Source organism: Pieris napi, chromosome 10, assembly GCF_905475465.1.
Source record: "Pieris napi chromosome 10, ilPieNapi1.2, whole genome shotgun sequence".
NCBI lineage: Eukaryota > Metazoa > Arthropoda > Insecta > Lepidoptera > Pieridae > Pieris > Pieris napi.
In genome coordinates this window covers 7,625,930-7,642,494 of record NC_062243.1, presented here as the reverse complement: position 1 = coordinate 7,642,494, position 16,565 = coordinate 7,625,930, and the positions used below count along the sequence as shown (strand labels likewise).

General features: G+C 32.9%; 1 protein-coding gene across 2 annotated transcripts in view; it reads left to right on the top strand.

The window, feature by feature from the left end:
• LOC125052935 overlaps positions 1 to 16,565 on the top strand; it is a 101,025-nt gene that overhangs the window by 42,429 nt on the left and 42,031 nt on the right. For both annotated transcript variants that reach the window (XM_047654026.1, XM_047654027.1), the window contains exons 19-24: positions 3,832 to 3,970; positions 6,193 to 6,306; positions 6,723 to 6,848; positions 7,072 to 7,173; positions 7,265 to 7,447; positions 7,634 to 7,724. In XM_047654026.1, coding sequence (XP_047509982.1) covers positions 3,832 to 3,970; positions 6,193 to 6,306; positions 6,723 to 6,848; positions 7,072 to 7,173; positions 7,265 to 7,447; positions 7,634 to 7,724 — 755 coding nt within the window. The remainder of the gene's footprint in view (positions 1 to 3,831; positions 3,971 to 6,192; positions 6,307 to 6,722; positions 6,849 to 7,071; positions 7,174 to 7,264; positions 7,448 to 7,633; positions 7,725 to 16,565) is intronic.

Here is a 16,565-nt window from a genome sequence, read left to right as displayed (position 1 = left end):
TGAGATTCTCAATCCTGGCCGCTCGATCTCTGGCTGTTAACCATTGGCTTTTTCTTTGTATGCGCAAATTGACTTACTTGTATGCCATTGTGAGGAAATCGGTTTATCTAAGATCCAAAAATCGATGACGTGTGTGATTCAAATAAGAATTATTAATATCAGCAGGAAACTAAGGTCACGAACGATAATTCGTTGTAGCACCTCCGGATTATGCAGGACTGTGCAGAACATTTCCTATTATTTCCATTTTATTTCCTATACAAGTTAATGACCTAGTAAATGCGACCCGGATTTCTCTGGATTTCAACCACATTCTTCATTCTCATAAAACGTTTATCTTGTTAGTACAATAGAATTACACGCCCATTATATTGATTGTAATTAGGAATTTTCCTATGTTTTCATTGTTTTTACGATCTATTGACATAGTTTCATAATCTTCGTTATAAATAACGTATTGAATGCTTTCAAATAGCTGCATGTCTTTAACATTTAACTTAATAATAGCACTGTAATAATTAGGTAAGGAACTGTTGGCTTCATTGCTTTCAACTATTCAATTCATATAGCTTCTCTTCCGCTACACTATTTATATAAGATATAAGATAATATGTTTACTACATAGCTCCAAGCTCCAAGATAGCGCATACAAATACATATATTAAAATTATGATTAATCTCTCGTTTTATGTAAACTAATATTAAAACCTTTGAAGTGAGTTAGCACTTACATCCGGCTTCGACTGTAAATAGAAATAGATGTGTAGAAGTAGAAGAGATACGATATTATGCTAGGACTATTCCTGTGAAAAAAATCCTAGTAGTTTGGTATAAATAGACACCGGGTGACTTCAAACATAAATCTACGACTCACCAATACATTGATCCAAAAACCCTTTTTTGGATTACATTTAAAGTCGTGTGGTTATTCTCTTAAAATAAAACTATTGAGCCATCAGACAGAGCATTGACATCGCCACTGAACTGGGTTTTGCCCAGACATGTGCATTTAACCTGGTGTATCTAGATATAGATAAGACCAAAATTCAAATGTTTCGTAGATTGACAGTAGTTGAAAACATGCATTGTGGGTGTGCTCACTCGGTTGTGTCGCGTTAAGTGATTGAACTGTCGCGTCCTGTACACTCAGCTGCACTATTTTATAGTAAACTAGCTGACCTGGCAAACATCGTTTTGCCATGTATAGCATTTTTAATAAAAAATAGGGGTTGATATATATGGGAATACTTATGTACGCGCGTAAGAAGTTATACTTTTTTGGCATTATTAAAAATAGTTTTTGATTGCATGCAAATAATTAATTACTATTAAATAATCAAAGACTGGAAAAGGAGTCAATATAGTCAATAAAATTCAGTTTACATTTGAAAAATTAAATAAATAAATATATATTATTATTCTCTTGCATTAAGTTTAACATAAATTATATTATTATTCGAATGTTGTTTTTAAATTATGTCCAATGCCGTTGCATCTTCAGTGGGCAACTTAATTTTGTGTCACGGTGCGCGCGCATCGTAAAATTTCACTCTCATCAATTTTTCATAACGCGCCTAAAGAAGTATAACTTCAAAAATAATTAAAACTCCTTTATTTGTTTAAAAGGTAAATCACAAATGTCATTATGGTCATTCAACATTCTTGGCATACGAACTTCACGCATATTCTATTTCTTTTTACTTGTAGATTGTCTTATTCCTATCTCGCTCACGCACGCTATAATCACACTCCCAATTTTGTGTCACAGGTGCGCGCGCATCGTAACATTTCACTCTCATAAATTTTTCATAACGCGCCTAAAGAAGTATAACTTCAAAAATCTAAAAATAAAAATAAAATATTTAGAGGTGGACGGACTACCTTTAACATTTAGGGGGATGATAAATAGATGTTGTCCGATTCTCAGACATTCCCAATATGTACACAAAATTTCATGAGAATCGGTCAAGCCGTTTCGGAGGAGTTTAACTACAAAAACTGCGACACGAGAATTTTATATATTAGATATCCTTTAAGTAAATACAATAATGTAATAGAACCTAGTATTTTTTTAAGTAATAGGATTAGGAGGCTCGCTGGCCTTTTAGGAATTGGTAAGCTCTTTTCTTGAAGCACCCTAAGTCGAATTAGTTCGGAAATACTTCAGTGGGCAGCTGGTCCCACATAGTCGTGGTGCGCGGCAAAGACTGCCTTAAGAAACGCTCAATTATAGAAACGACGGACGTCGAGGTGATACGGATGGTATTTTGTATTCTGCCTTGACGTCCGATAGTGAAACTCAGCTGCAAACTAAACAACAGCTTCAACCTAGTACCTGTTAAATTGCGAAAGATTTCGTTTGCTAGTTTTTAGCTAGATGACCGAAGAACACAATTTTGCAGACCTTTCTCAATCTTTATTTAATTAAGAATACAAAAATGAAAATAACCAAAATATTATTTATCTATTTCTTATAGTAGTTTTCGGAAAAAATATTCTTATTTTTTATTTACTATACCTATACTTTTACACACAAATATTCCAAGACTTCTTTACTTACACTGTTAATTTTTACTATAATTTATTTTCTCTACGATTATTAATATTACATTATTTTCCTTTTTTGCGTTTGAGGCGCAAACTGACTGTTGTGGTCTCTGACAGACCAGCGATGTGGAACACGTCTGCTCCACAGCATAATGCTGAGGCAGGGCCAGTTACAACTATAACACACACATTATTATTATTATTAAAGCTTTATTAATCCATACAACAATTGGTTAGTTTGCATTCCTTAATATTAGTATTAGTTGTGTTACTATAAATTTATGTTAGATTAATTTTTCATTGGTCTCTTTCTTGTATGGCCCCTTTTAGGGTAAAAGGATCCTCCATATTTTTCCATTTCTCTTTGTCTTGAGCAACATTCATTCAGTTTTTCCCTGCTAATTCTATAATGTCATCTGTCCATCTCTTCTTTTGTCGCTCCATACATCTTTTTCCATTAGGTCCAGTCCATTCTGTTATTTCCTGCATCCATCTTCTATCTCCATCTCCCATTTCCCATTTCCATTTTAGCCTTAGAGCGTGTTTAAGTGCATATGTAAGCTTTGTTTTTTTGCGTATGTCACATTCATTTGTTATTTTGTTAATTCTCCTCAACTTCAAGATGCTTCTTTCCATCGCATACTGACAAGACAGGATTTTTCACACATATCACACTTCAAATATTATTATTGTGTGTTTCATTAGTAATAAATGTTATGTCTATGTCTGCATTTGCAAAGACAATGATCAATTATGGTTGCACAAAGACTCAACAATAAACACCTGTAACTTATTATTTATGTCATGATTACTTTTGCATTTAAAGATTATAAAAACACTAAACATGTAAGAAGATATTATGATTTTCATTAATATGGGCATGGTTTGGTAGGAAAGATAATATAATTTATAAAACAAATCCCATGTGATTTTGCTGTATTTAATTATGTTCGTGACTGTACATCATTGTGTTTCTACGGGAAGGTTGGCTGAATCCTCTGAATAAGTTTTACGTTTTCAATTTAAATCGCTTCATTCTGTACCTAACAATAGAAAACGATCCTCATTTTTGTCTATAGAAAATGTTTTTCGACAATTAATTCAATCGTTCTTTCAATTGTTTTTTTGTGTTTTAACTGCCAACTATTAGTACTATCATAAAAATATATTCAAATAAAACCAATTATCTCAGTTTGTAGGTTTGCCAGTAGCACTAAACCAAACATATTGAAGATTATTACGTTAATTAACTTACACAAAACCAATAATGTATGTTTATTACAGCTTTGTACCAAATATGACGGTGACAGTGTCACCTGAGCGACGTGACGGCGTGTCCGCGCAACGCTGGGGCCCCCCACGACGGGTAACGTTGAAGAGGGGTCCTGGGGCCCCACTTGGGGTCAGCATTGTTGGAGGAAAGGTAAGCTAAACTTTTTAATATTGCTTCCATCCGATTTTTTTTTGCATTCGAGGACCAAACAAGGTTTCAGGGGTCACCAAAGCGCAAAACTTTCAACTGAATGTGCGTTCAAACCAACGCATTTTTAAGGCGATACTACTAAGAAAACTGACCTATATTTAACCCAGGTTTTAGGGGGTTATACATATATGTAAAGTTACGTCCCGCATATAGATGGGCGATAAGAGTATTTCAATTTGAATTAACGTAATTATAATTGTATGTGAAAAAAGCAAATTTTGCAAGAAATCGCAGCCTCGTTACACAGATATCTCTCAACATTGCGTGAACCATTGCCTAAATCCACGATTAACCAGAGTTTATGTCTCCGTAATAAATCTGCCCATATTCCTACGTTTGTTTTTCTGAACGTAAAGACGTCGTAAATAATCTCGGATAACGATGCCAAAATCATTTTCGATATAAGGCCATCTCTATTCGCAAATTTAAGGAAATTAGGTCACGTTACTCTAGTAAACTATCAGTAATCAAAGCGTAACGTGCAACAAGTATCATAATACTTGTTTAAGTTTAATAATATTGTATCAATTCAAGAACTTTTGATTGTTAAGAAGTTAAAAAAATAGAGGTTAGCAGAGTTGAAGGTTGCCGTTATATTAAATTACATTAAGGTAATTAATCGTGTATTATTATTAAAAAAAAACAAAAAAAAAAACATGGCGATTAAAAAGAGTGGCGGAGAGTTTATTGCCAGTTCTTCCCTTCCGTTCTACGCCCTTGATTTGAGAACTGGCAGTAAATGTAAAATTAGAAGCATTAATATGTATTTGTTTAATGACGCATCACAAGTGTACATTGTGTTACCTACGTGAATAAATGATTTTTGAATTTGAATTTTGAATTGGATAATATACATATCGACACTATTATTATAACGAGGATTTGTTTATTTTCATGGACTCCAAAACAATTGAACGACTTTGAACAGAATCCCACATTTTCTCAGATGGACATTGGCTATAGAATGTTTTAAAAAGAGTGAGGGATTCGAAAAACTTTGATAATATAAGCAACAATATAAAAAAAAATCCCTTTATGTCGTAGGCTGTTGAAACTATTGATAATTTTGCAAAGTGACGTACAACAGTTTTATAGAAGACATCAATATCTACTAAACAGTCTGCCATACCATGATTTTTTTAATTTAATATTTATTTACCGGTAGGCTTTAGGCTATAGAACCGCATACTACTACCGCATTAATGCAAGTCAAACCACAGATAACAGTTAGTATTGTTACGAGCTTATTCAGATAAGAGCTCTTCAAGGGTTTATTTTTTAATAAATCAACAAGGAATTTGTCTACACAAAAAAGCCGCTGATAACACGCAGCTATACACTAATTATTATCGTACACAAAATACTGTCACAAATTACTTTAATTACGCTTCACACTTATCACTTGTCTTCACTATTCGCACTCGAAGCTGAATTAATTGGTCGCGTTTCGGCTCGCTTATATATCCCTGGCTTATATATCTTGAACCATGTTCGAAAACTTTCTAGGCAGGATTGGTACTGGATTAGCGGTTGCACAATTCCAGAACGTACGTACTTTTTATCTCTTTCGCACATTGCTCCGTCCTTGTGTTACGGCGTTCTGAAAACGTCTCTAACTTGTGAATAAATCGAAAAACATTGTAGTCAAACCGTCTTCGTAACAGGATTTTATAATATTGTGTACCACATAAGTATACTATTCTAAAAGCCTATTGAACATCATTGTCCACTGCCAATTCTTAATCTACAATTTATTTATTTACCATAAATAATAAACAGTGCATGATAATATCGTATGTCCATTGGTGTAATCCACAATTCAAATTGCGAAGAGAATGGTATTTAAATTTCGAACACAAGTTAAGAAACTTAAGTATAAAGACACCTATTAGAATGTTCGTAAAATATCTAAGTGCTTAGTACTCTAGTACTCTTAGCATCATATCGATAACATTGCGGTGAATAAAATTTAATGTATTATACAACAAGATTGATGATATTCGAAAAAGATGAGTTGTGAGGTTCCCCGAGATTCCTTTTAAAATGTCAGATTCAAAACTTATTTTATTTCAGCATTTATCTTTCAAAAACATTCTTAGGTGTCCAATTCAGTTTTTAACATGTGTTTTATTGATTTATAACAAAAATCGTACTTGCCCCAGGTTGACATAATATCGGGGCGCGATGATGCAAACGGAAATGATAAGGGAATATTCGGCATCTTCATCAAAAATGTCGTCCCAGGAAGCCCGGCTGGAAAGTGTGGCGAATTGAAAGTATGTCATTTCTTTATTATTTAACTAAACGTATGTTCAATTGGCTTGGTTTACTATAATTGTGCGCATTTAACATTTGCCCGAACGGTAAAGGAAAACATCGTGAGGATTCCGGCTTGCCTAAGACCTAAAAAGCCGACGGTGTGCGTCAGGCATAGGAGGATGATCACCTACTTGCCTATTATATTAACAAATGACCAAGAAACCGATACAGAAATCTGAGGCCTAGACCTAAAAAGGTTGTAGCGCCACTGATTTATTTTATTTTACTGTAATTATATTTTTATTACTGCTTCTAAAAGTCATATTCGATGTTTTCTTTATTCTCTGAAAGCGTTCTTATTCGCATTCATTGTCTTAATGAAGACCTAAATAAACAAAACTCATAGATAGTAAAAAAGATATCTTTCACGTAGGCTGGTGATAGAATATTAGAAGTGGATGGAGTCTGTGTTAGAACAGCACAGCATGAGCGAGCCGTGCAACTGATCAAGGCAGCTGGCTCCACCGTCACCCTGACTGTCCAGAGTTTGATGACATGGGTTAGTATTTCGGCCCTTATGATAAGATTAGTTGAACATAATATAAAATAACTTTGATTAATATAATAGTATTTTCAACGATAAATACAGCCGTTTAGCATTAGGCGTCTGTCTTAATGAATATACTTTTTAATTGTTCTTTAAATATACCAGCTTAACATACAACATGATTGTTTGTTGCCTTGTTTAGAGAATTTTAATCATAACGTTCTCTTATTCTTAGAATACGTCATCCTCTGACACTTCTCCGCCTGCAGTGGCACCCAGGCCGTCGATGAAAAAGCGGCCAGCACCGCCTGCACCGCAGCAACACCACGATATCAAGGTATCAACATATTTTGACTATGTACTGTATAAACGATAATGCACATTATAAATTAGATTTATTGTCATAAAATATTTATGAATTTACCTAGATAACAGTAACATCGGATTCGGATACGCCAAAGCAGAACGGAGATGTGACAAAAGAAGATGAAGAGGAAGAGAAAGAAACAGAGGATAAACCGAAGACCGTTTATTCGGACTCAGAAGAGAGTAGTGACGAAGAAGACGCGAGAGAACTACAGGGAAGGACATATTCCGATAAAGGAGTTGAGGTAGGACCTGTAAAATTTAGTCAAGAGTATTTTTTACTTTATCAAGCCCAACTTATTGCCTATACTCAGAGTGGAGACATTATAGATTAATTCTAATTATTACTTTAAAAAATTGTGTTTTTAATATAAAAAAAATATAAAGATGAAAATAAAATCACGGAAATTTACTGAAATTTACCTTCGTAGATTGATCGTGCATCAGCCGGTGCCATAAAACGTAGCAAAGAAGAAAGGGAAGCAGATAAAGAAGAAGAAGATGACTTCGGTTATACGTCAAGTAAGTGGAAAGATATGTTATTCACTCTTTTTAACTTTTCCTTTTATATACTACACGTATACATATACGCATGTGTTGTGGAGCATAATGATCTCGAGAAAAAGCATAATGTATAAACTCAGAATAAAGTATTAATAAAACATTAAACGAATTAGAAAAATTGTGCAATAGTGTCGTTAGTGTAGCCGCTGCAATTAAAATTTATTTCGTGAAAAAAAGGCAACTATCATAATTTTAATAAGTAAAAAAAAATACTGTAAATTTGATAATTTTAAAAGTTGTAATATCTTGATTGTATTGTATTTTGTTTTAAATCTATATTAAACGCTTTGTACTGACTTATATTGTAGTGTATTTTTTAATTTATTTTCGAATATCTTGGGGTTTAAAACTAACCAGCCGATGTGTTATAGGAACTAAAATTCCGAAGTGGTTTGATAGGAAGGATGGATAACAACGATTATTTATGTTATTTAATTGTAAAATACTGTTAATATAAACAACAATTTCATATGCTTATTTGCAATTTTTAGGTATCCGTATCTAACGGCCTTGAAGTGATTTTAATGACCTTTTCATGGGTAATATCTACGTATTCACTATCGCGTCGTTATAAAATTGAAATGACCGAGTTACGACTGTGCTAGGATATGTTAGATGGTTATGACGTCGTCAATCGTCAGACTGAATGGTGTATGTTCCAAAAAAGATTTCAGATATTCATTAACATACCTGTAATGGTAAATTAATAAGTATACTCGTATATATCAAAATGACGCTGCAATGTCATGCCCGATTTGTTTACGACTGATTTAGAAAAGCATACGACAGTGGAACACCTTTTAACAGAAGGCGGTTTACAATTCGTCGTGTATTCTTTTGTGTTAAAACATTGCGCAGTAGAATAGAATATTGTGGGCCGGGTGGCAGCGTGCGACTCTTTATCCTGAGATCGTAGCTTCGATCCCCAGCTGTCCACTAATGGATTTTCTGTCTATGAGTGCGTTAGACACGGAACAAGGAAAACATCGTCAGTAAACCGGCTCTATTTAGAACTAAGAAGTCAACGATACATGTCAGGCAAAGAAGGCTGATCACCTACTTGCCTATTAGAAAAAACAAATGATTCCTAAACAGATACAAAAATACCTTTAGACCTTAAAAGGTACGAAGTGTCAAATGCATTTGCAGCAAATTTTTGCAAAAAATTGCCTAATAATTTTTAGATTTATTTTTTTACTAATAAGAAATATTGTTATTTTATAATTTAGAGTGCATTTTGGAGTCGGATATACTTAATTTTTAAAAGAATTTAGCTTCCGTTCGAATAACCGATTGGTAAACATATTTAAACTTTAACTACAAAGCTTAAGCACCTTACACGCGCTTAATATAAAGTAATGTAAAATTCTCATTTAGGAATAATCAATCAATATTTCTATAAAGCTTTGAACGGTAAACTAATATTTTTATTTGTAAAATTATATCTATAGTGATTTGACGTTAGACTATGACTTATATGACATAAGTACAACTATGAGTTCGACAAGATTACTGTCGTCTCTATACTCGATACGGATATCATAAATTTTCCTACTCAAGACCTTCAAACGCTTTTGAAAATGGAATTTGTAACAGAATCTTTGTACAAAAATACGTCAATGTCAAGGTGACACAATTTCACGCCAACAGTGTTATTATAAAGATCGCTTTTGCTTGAATGAAAAAGCGTCGATGATGAAGTTTTATAAAATTTAATTATATGCTTAAAACCTTGATAAACTTCGTCTTTCTATTGAGTCAGTTCAACGAGAACACAATTATTCAAATTAAAATTAAATTACAAAATGGTCTCGACTTTTCAAGTTTAAAATTGTTCTTTTTCATTTGATGAACATAAAAAGAAGAAAGAAAGAATAAATTATAAGCGATTAAATTTTTACGGATATCCTACAAATAATCTGTAAACTTTTTTTCCTAGGCAGCAAATTTACTATCAGTCAATTGGAGACACACATTTCTGCTGTATTTTTAATTCATTTTTAAAGTAGGTTATTAGAATTCTGAGCCTGACACACGTCACTGACTTTTACCTTGTACAAGTGGAAATTCCAGACCGGTGGATGATATGGCTTTTATTTAAAAAAAATCTTTCTTTAACATGTTCGAAACTAAAATTGTTCAAATGTGTTTTGGATATTTATAAACAAGGTAGGCGACGGTAATCTTAAAAGCCATAAATCTACAGCCAGTACAAGGTTTTGCAAAGTATTATTTTCAATTTTCATATCGGCTGGAAGCCAAAATATTTATAATGACATTTAGGTTTTGAAGATGTTCCCTAATTTATAGACCTATTTACATCTTTAAAACATAATTTTTATTATGTTATTAACGAAAATTTTTGCATGGAATATGTCTGTGACAAGTGTAACGCGTTTTGAGCGAAAATATTTTAATTTAATGTATGTAATCAAAATAGGTCCTACATTTTTTGAGGCGAAGCCCATTATCGCTATATAAAGCTCACGAAGCACTTTTTAGTTCTTTAAAGTATATACGAATATACCATACGTCTGCGTCTAAAATATTTGTAAAAAAAAGCAATGAGCGTCAGTGGATGCTATCCGCGCGATTTTGTACGTGTTTAGGAAAAACTAGCTAATGGTTCCGTCGTCAACCGACTCTCGGCTAGAGCAAGAGCCTACGACGGCATCTTCCTCTTTTTCGTTTAATGTACCTTGTGGTACCAGGTTAGTACTTTCTTGCTCTACTTTTCTGTTCCTCTTGCAATATGCTCCGCTTAAGTTTTTTTTATTTTTATTGTAACATCTGCGACCGTAGTTGTTCTTTTTAATGATGTATTCACTATTTTATCTATTCTTTCTATCATACATCGTTCCATCGATCTTTGACACACATGTACCTTTGTATGTCAAGTTTGAAATACATGTTAGTGCTTGGACAGGTAACAGGTAGTAAAGGTGTGTAAAATAAAACCTTAAATTCCTTAAAGGATATTTTTTTAAAGTATTTTGTTGAGGATTTAGAAATCGCGTTATCTATTGCCGGACACTTTTTGCAGTTGATACCGCCATGCACCCCTAAACTGTAAAAAATTATAATTATACATTCCTTATAGTATAAAATATGAATCTTATATACTATATTACTTGGGGGCCTATAACAAAATATTACCTTAATAAACAGTTCTAATGGTTTTTAAATCTTCAGACACAATGAGGTCTGGCCATCGTGGACTCTTGGGCTAAAAAGCAGTATGGCCGTACTCATTAAAACATTTCGATTTGTTTAAAATAAGCAGTTTCAGTGTGACTTTGTATAGACTGAGCTCACACTATGATGGATAATAGGAAGTCTATCAAATATTTCAGTAATAGTATATAAAAACGATACTGAACAAATTTGAATAAGGAAGTTAATTACCTAATACTTTAAGATTCTGAGTAGCAGAACTTATATCAGCAAAATAAAAACCGTTGTATATCGGTTTTTGTTTTTGACAGTGATGATACGTGTGTGTGCATTGTGGTTTAATAAAATTCAATAAAATATTAGGTATAGACTAAAATATTGTTGAGTTATTAATGTAAATTACTTTATTATTATTATTATTATTGTATTATTAGTAATCACCTTTATTTAATTAATTACAATTGTTACAAATGTTTTTATATGTTACTTTTCCATCTAATAATGTATATTTTCACTATTTCTTATTTATAATTTTGTTAGATACTGCGATGACATGATGAATATTTTTTCTTACATGGGAGGATTAAATTGAAAGAGCGTATTTTAGTGATTTTTGGTGCAATAATGGTTATTATTATTTTTACGTTTTCATTATTATGAACATGAAGATACATTACATAATTTTCTTAAATGGCTCTGACATTTCTGGATATAATTGTTACAAAAACATTACTTATTATAATTTTTATGCAAATGTACTTTATCAAAGAATTGTTTAAGTGTATTTATTTAGTTAGCAAGAACTATTCTTTAGTTTTATCAAACTACGTAAATACAATAATGTACACTTTCCACACAATTTGTGTATTATTTTCTACGTTTACCTTTTAAGTTTTCCATACTAACAGATTTGGTAAATTATTTCGTTTTTACCGATTCCTTCGACTATTTCACTGATAATTTTTGTAGGACCGTAATCTTTTTTCTACTAAGCCATGGATAAACAGACCTTCTAACCGTTAAATAAGCCTACCATATCTGTTATATTAGTAATCTTTGGCAAACACCTGTTCGTATTGTTTATTATGAATGACCTTCGAATGTAGAAATAGCACAGAACTCACTCCCGTGTATCGATTTGTGGACTTTTAATCGATTCGGAGATTTCACGCAACATTTAATCGTATTTATAATCGATTAATATGTAGCGAGAATAGAATTTTTTAACATTTAATTTAATTAATCGGAAACTCCAGTCTAGAAAACAAAAAAACAAATGAAGCTGCAGTTCTTGCCAGACGCGTGTTTGTGTGACACATGTGTTAAAAACTCAAAAAATTTTCTGTTAATATTCAATTTTAATGTAGAATTAAAAGGTCATGAAGGATAGAATCCCGGAATTTTGGTTTATGTAAACTAGCTATAAATCAGAAACTCAGACTGAAGCTATTTTTATTATGTCGTAAACGCTGGAAAATTAAGCTATAATGTAAACATGTATGTCTGTTTAGATGTGGTGCACGAAAATACTTAACAGGTTATTGGCATAAAAGTCTGTTTTGAGTTGCCATTATAAAGTTAAAATAAACAAAATCAACGCGAAGCAGGTGTAAATACTATTTGCAATAGCTTTAATGCAAAACTAAAAATATGACATTGCATACGAAAAACACTTAATTTCAGAGAACTTGTAATTTTTTGCAGATTCTTGAACTTCTCTTAAAACTAATTTTATAATAGTTTTTGCACTACTATTTTTTAGGAAGCTAAAATTCTACTAAGTAAGGAAAAGTGAATAAAGTGAAAATAGTAAATGATTCCTTAACTTACGAATTTATCTATAAATGAATTTAAAATCAATTTCGATCGCACTTGGGTTCAACTTGCAATGAAATTGGCAAACATCAATTTATTTTATCATACAGCTTGGACAATATGTTTTAAACGTTATTTCCATGGAATATGATCCTTATTTCAACAACAACTAGCTTCGTCGCTTAGGTCCTTTTTATAATATTTCAAAAAAATTCTGGCGCACATGTTCAGATTTTCAGTGCCTTGATGGAAATTCTCCCGCGCGGTTGTTCCCGCGCTTCGGGATTGGCGCGCGGAAGTTTTTCGAAATTTGAATTTTAAATTTGTTTTTTTTTTGTTGATGATTCTGTGAAGCCCAGTGAATTGTAATGGCCAGTGTTTATGTGAAACATTCAGTGAATCTATTAAAGAACAAATAGGTTTTATTCAAATATTTAGTCTTCGTTCTTTTTGCCTCGTAATCCGTACTGGATATTTCTTAAATCTTTTAGCTTTCTTTTCAAATGTAAAATAAAATTAAATGTAAAATCTATTTTTTGTGCGTTATCTAATATTGTTGTCTGTGTTATACTTCTAGTAATCTATTTGAATTTCGAATAGTAGTAGTTTATTATAATTATATTACTCCTGTAGGCTAAAAGAAACTTGCCAGTTGGCTACGCATGAAAGCATCCAACCGCTTGTTCAATGAACCTTCATTAATTTATGACATCTTGATTACCTGATAACATGTCCGTTAATGGCATTTAGTACATTGAATAAATCTGCATTTTAATTCTGAATTCGGGAAAAATATTGTTGAATTTTTGATTATTGTTTTTTGTGAGCCACTAAAGAATATCTGCATACAAACTTTTCTGCTAAACAAGCGTCTATGTGTCGCCATTTGGTCATTACTTAGGATGCAGAACTTCCTGGCTGTTGGCCACTATTCTATAGATTAAAAAATTTAGAGAAATATCTTGAGGTAGGCTATAATTCTATCTTTAATAAGAAGTGCTTTAAAGATGACAAAAATTATTAAATGGAATTAATATCTGATCTTTCCTTAGCACCAAATAACTGGTGGACATGTGAACTATTGATTAATCCAAAACTATTTCCTAGAAGACCTTGCCTTTAAAAATTTAAACATTTTAATAATTTCAAAAAAATAATTTAGAATTCCTTTTTTAAATCAACCTACTATGACTAAGAGTTGAATAACAAACGCCTATTTGTGTCTCTGTTAGTCAATACAAAGTTAAAAGGAACTTCATTTTTATTGACCAATAAAATTACTATACATTGGACTCTTTGAGTTAATCAAAAGAGTGCGTCATTCGATGACATTGAGATGTTTCTTATAAATCGGCATATCTCGATATTTAAATAGAAATTAGCATGTGTAATATGATATGGATTGAGAATGATGCTATGATCGTTAGATATACACATTTATTTATATTATGTCAATAAGTTAATAAACACAAATTTTAAATTTATTGTGATTATTGTTAACTGTACAAGATAGCTCTTTAAAAATGTACTTATTTTGAAATTTACTAGGTTAGTATTAGGTTTTATACGTTTTATGATTAACTCATTATTCTAATAATATGCCTTCACTGTGAGAATATATACGTAAAAACTTAAGACCACTGTGTACGCCGTTTTATAACACAAGCCGGCGTTTGACATAATAATGTAAGTAGGTACCTCGTTGACACCGCTCTACTAATTGATGACTCTTGACATTCTCGTGTACCGTCCGCAGAGGCATTTAATAAGAAAATCTTAATAACTGTATTCATATATTATTAAATAATACAAACAATATTAACATATTTCATAATGTCGATTGAATCTAGTTTCACGAGCTGTCAAACCATTGTTTGACGTATGAATGTTTGACAGCGCTAATTACGTGATTGTGACTTGAGATACGAATTAGAATATCGTAATAATCTAGCCTTAAGGTCGATTTACATCAAACGAACATAGAGCTAGAGCTAGAACAAGAGCATTCTTTCGTAATCTTTTAGTGTAAACGAAAGCTAGAGGTATCGATTTACATCAAACGAACATAGAGCTAGAGCTAGAACAAGAGCATTCTTTCGTAACCTTTTAGTGTAAACAAAAGCTAGATCGAATGTTCTTTGCTCATTCGTGTCAATTCTGTGGTTAGTATTGGTAGTGCTTCGTTATGTCTGACTCTGACAGCGATATCATTATTGCAAGTGGTGCATTTATTATTTTGTCGCGAAAACTCAAAAATAAAAGAAGGAAGAGACGTTGGTGGGTTACAAATTTAATGCATCGAAGGACACTGGATAATGTAGGTGAAACAATGACGGATATGCGAAAACAAGAAGAAAGTGGACAATTCCAAAACTTTTGTAGAATGGCGCCGGAGGATTTTGATCATTTACTATCTCTGACCATCGAAAAAATTCGAAAATCAAGTACGAATTTTAGAGACTCGATTCCTGCATATGACAAACTAGCAGTGACTTTGCGATTTTCTATCATTAATAAACATTTTTCTTGAGACCAATCCATAATTTAATCGATAAGATACGTAAACAATCGCTAGAGCACAAGAACGCTTTGAAAAGACCGCTCAGTGGCGCGAGCACGTCCGAACACGCTAGAACGCTCTAAGCAACTGTTCGCGCGCTCTTGCGCCGTTTACATCAAGCGAACGAGCATTCTTAGAATATTCTATAGAATCTTTGCGAACGCACTAAGAACAACGAAAGAATGCTCTACGCCTGTTTACACTAGAAGAATTTGATGTAGTGGGGATAGAATGAGCATTCGCTCGTTTGATGTAAATCGACCTTTATACAAACCTTATAAAATTATCATTAATATCTATGACCGAAAAATTCCTTTTATATAAACGTAAATAATGTAAACTTTTTTAATAAAGGAAAAATGTTATAGTACCGTACCGTACTAAAGTATTAAGTAGTACTCAAACGTACGAAGGTATAGAAATCGGTTTTAACCAAATTCATACCCAAGCAAAATTCTTTGTATTTAGAAATATGATCAGATAGAAAATATTTTATTAATATGAGGGGTGTTGGTATTATAGTGTCCTTGCGCCTCACTACCTTGAGGTCGTGCATTCGAATTACGGCTGTGTACCAATGGTTTGTCAAAAGGTTGATTGACTTGCCTATTACGAAAAATTAATAATCACGAAAAAGATAGTTACACACGCTGGCCAGAGCTTGAAGCTAAAAACTGGCTTATTCAACATACTTCGAAAAGACTTACAAAATTTCAAAAAAGCAGTAAAATCCTTGCATGCGCATGGTACTTGCTACTGATTGGATGCAATTTAACAATCACATTACAGTAGAGTTGATCAATTTATGTATCTATATATTCACGCCTCTTTCCCGAAGGGGTATGCAGAGACCATGGATCTCTACTACGGACCTACGGCCTACCTTTTTTTTTCTTTATAGAACGGGGGGCAAACGGGCAGGAGGCTCACCTGATGTTAAGTAATACCGCCGCCCATGGACACTCAATGCCAGAGGGCTCGCGAGTGCGTTGCAGGCCTTTTAAGAATTGGTACGCTCTTTTCTTGAAGGACCCTAAATCGAATTGGTTCGGAAATACTTCAGTGGGCAGCTGGTTCCACATAGTGGTGGTGCGCGGCAAAAACTGCCTTGAAAAACAAAACCTCTCTCGCTTTAGCACTTTCATGACATTCACCATGCTCGTCGGCTTTTGAGTACTTTTGACATGTCATGACACTCATGAACACTTTTAGTAGAATCGGTATACCGGCTTCATAATACCTGACGGTGG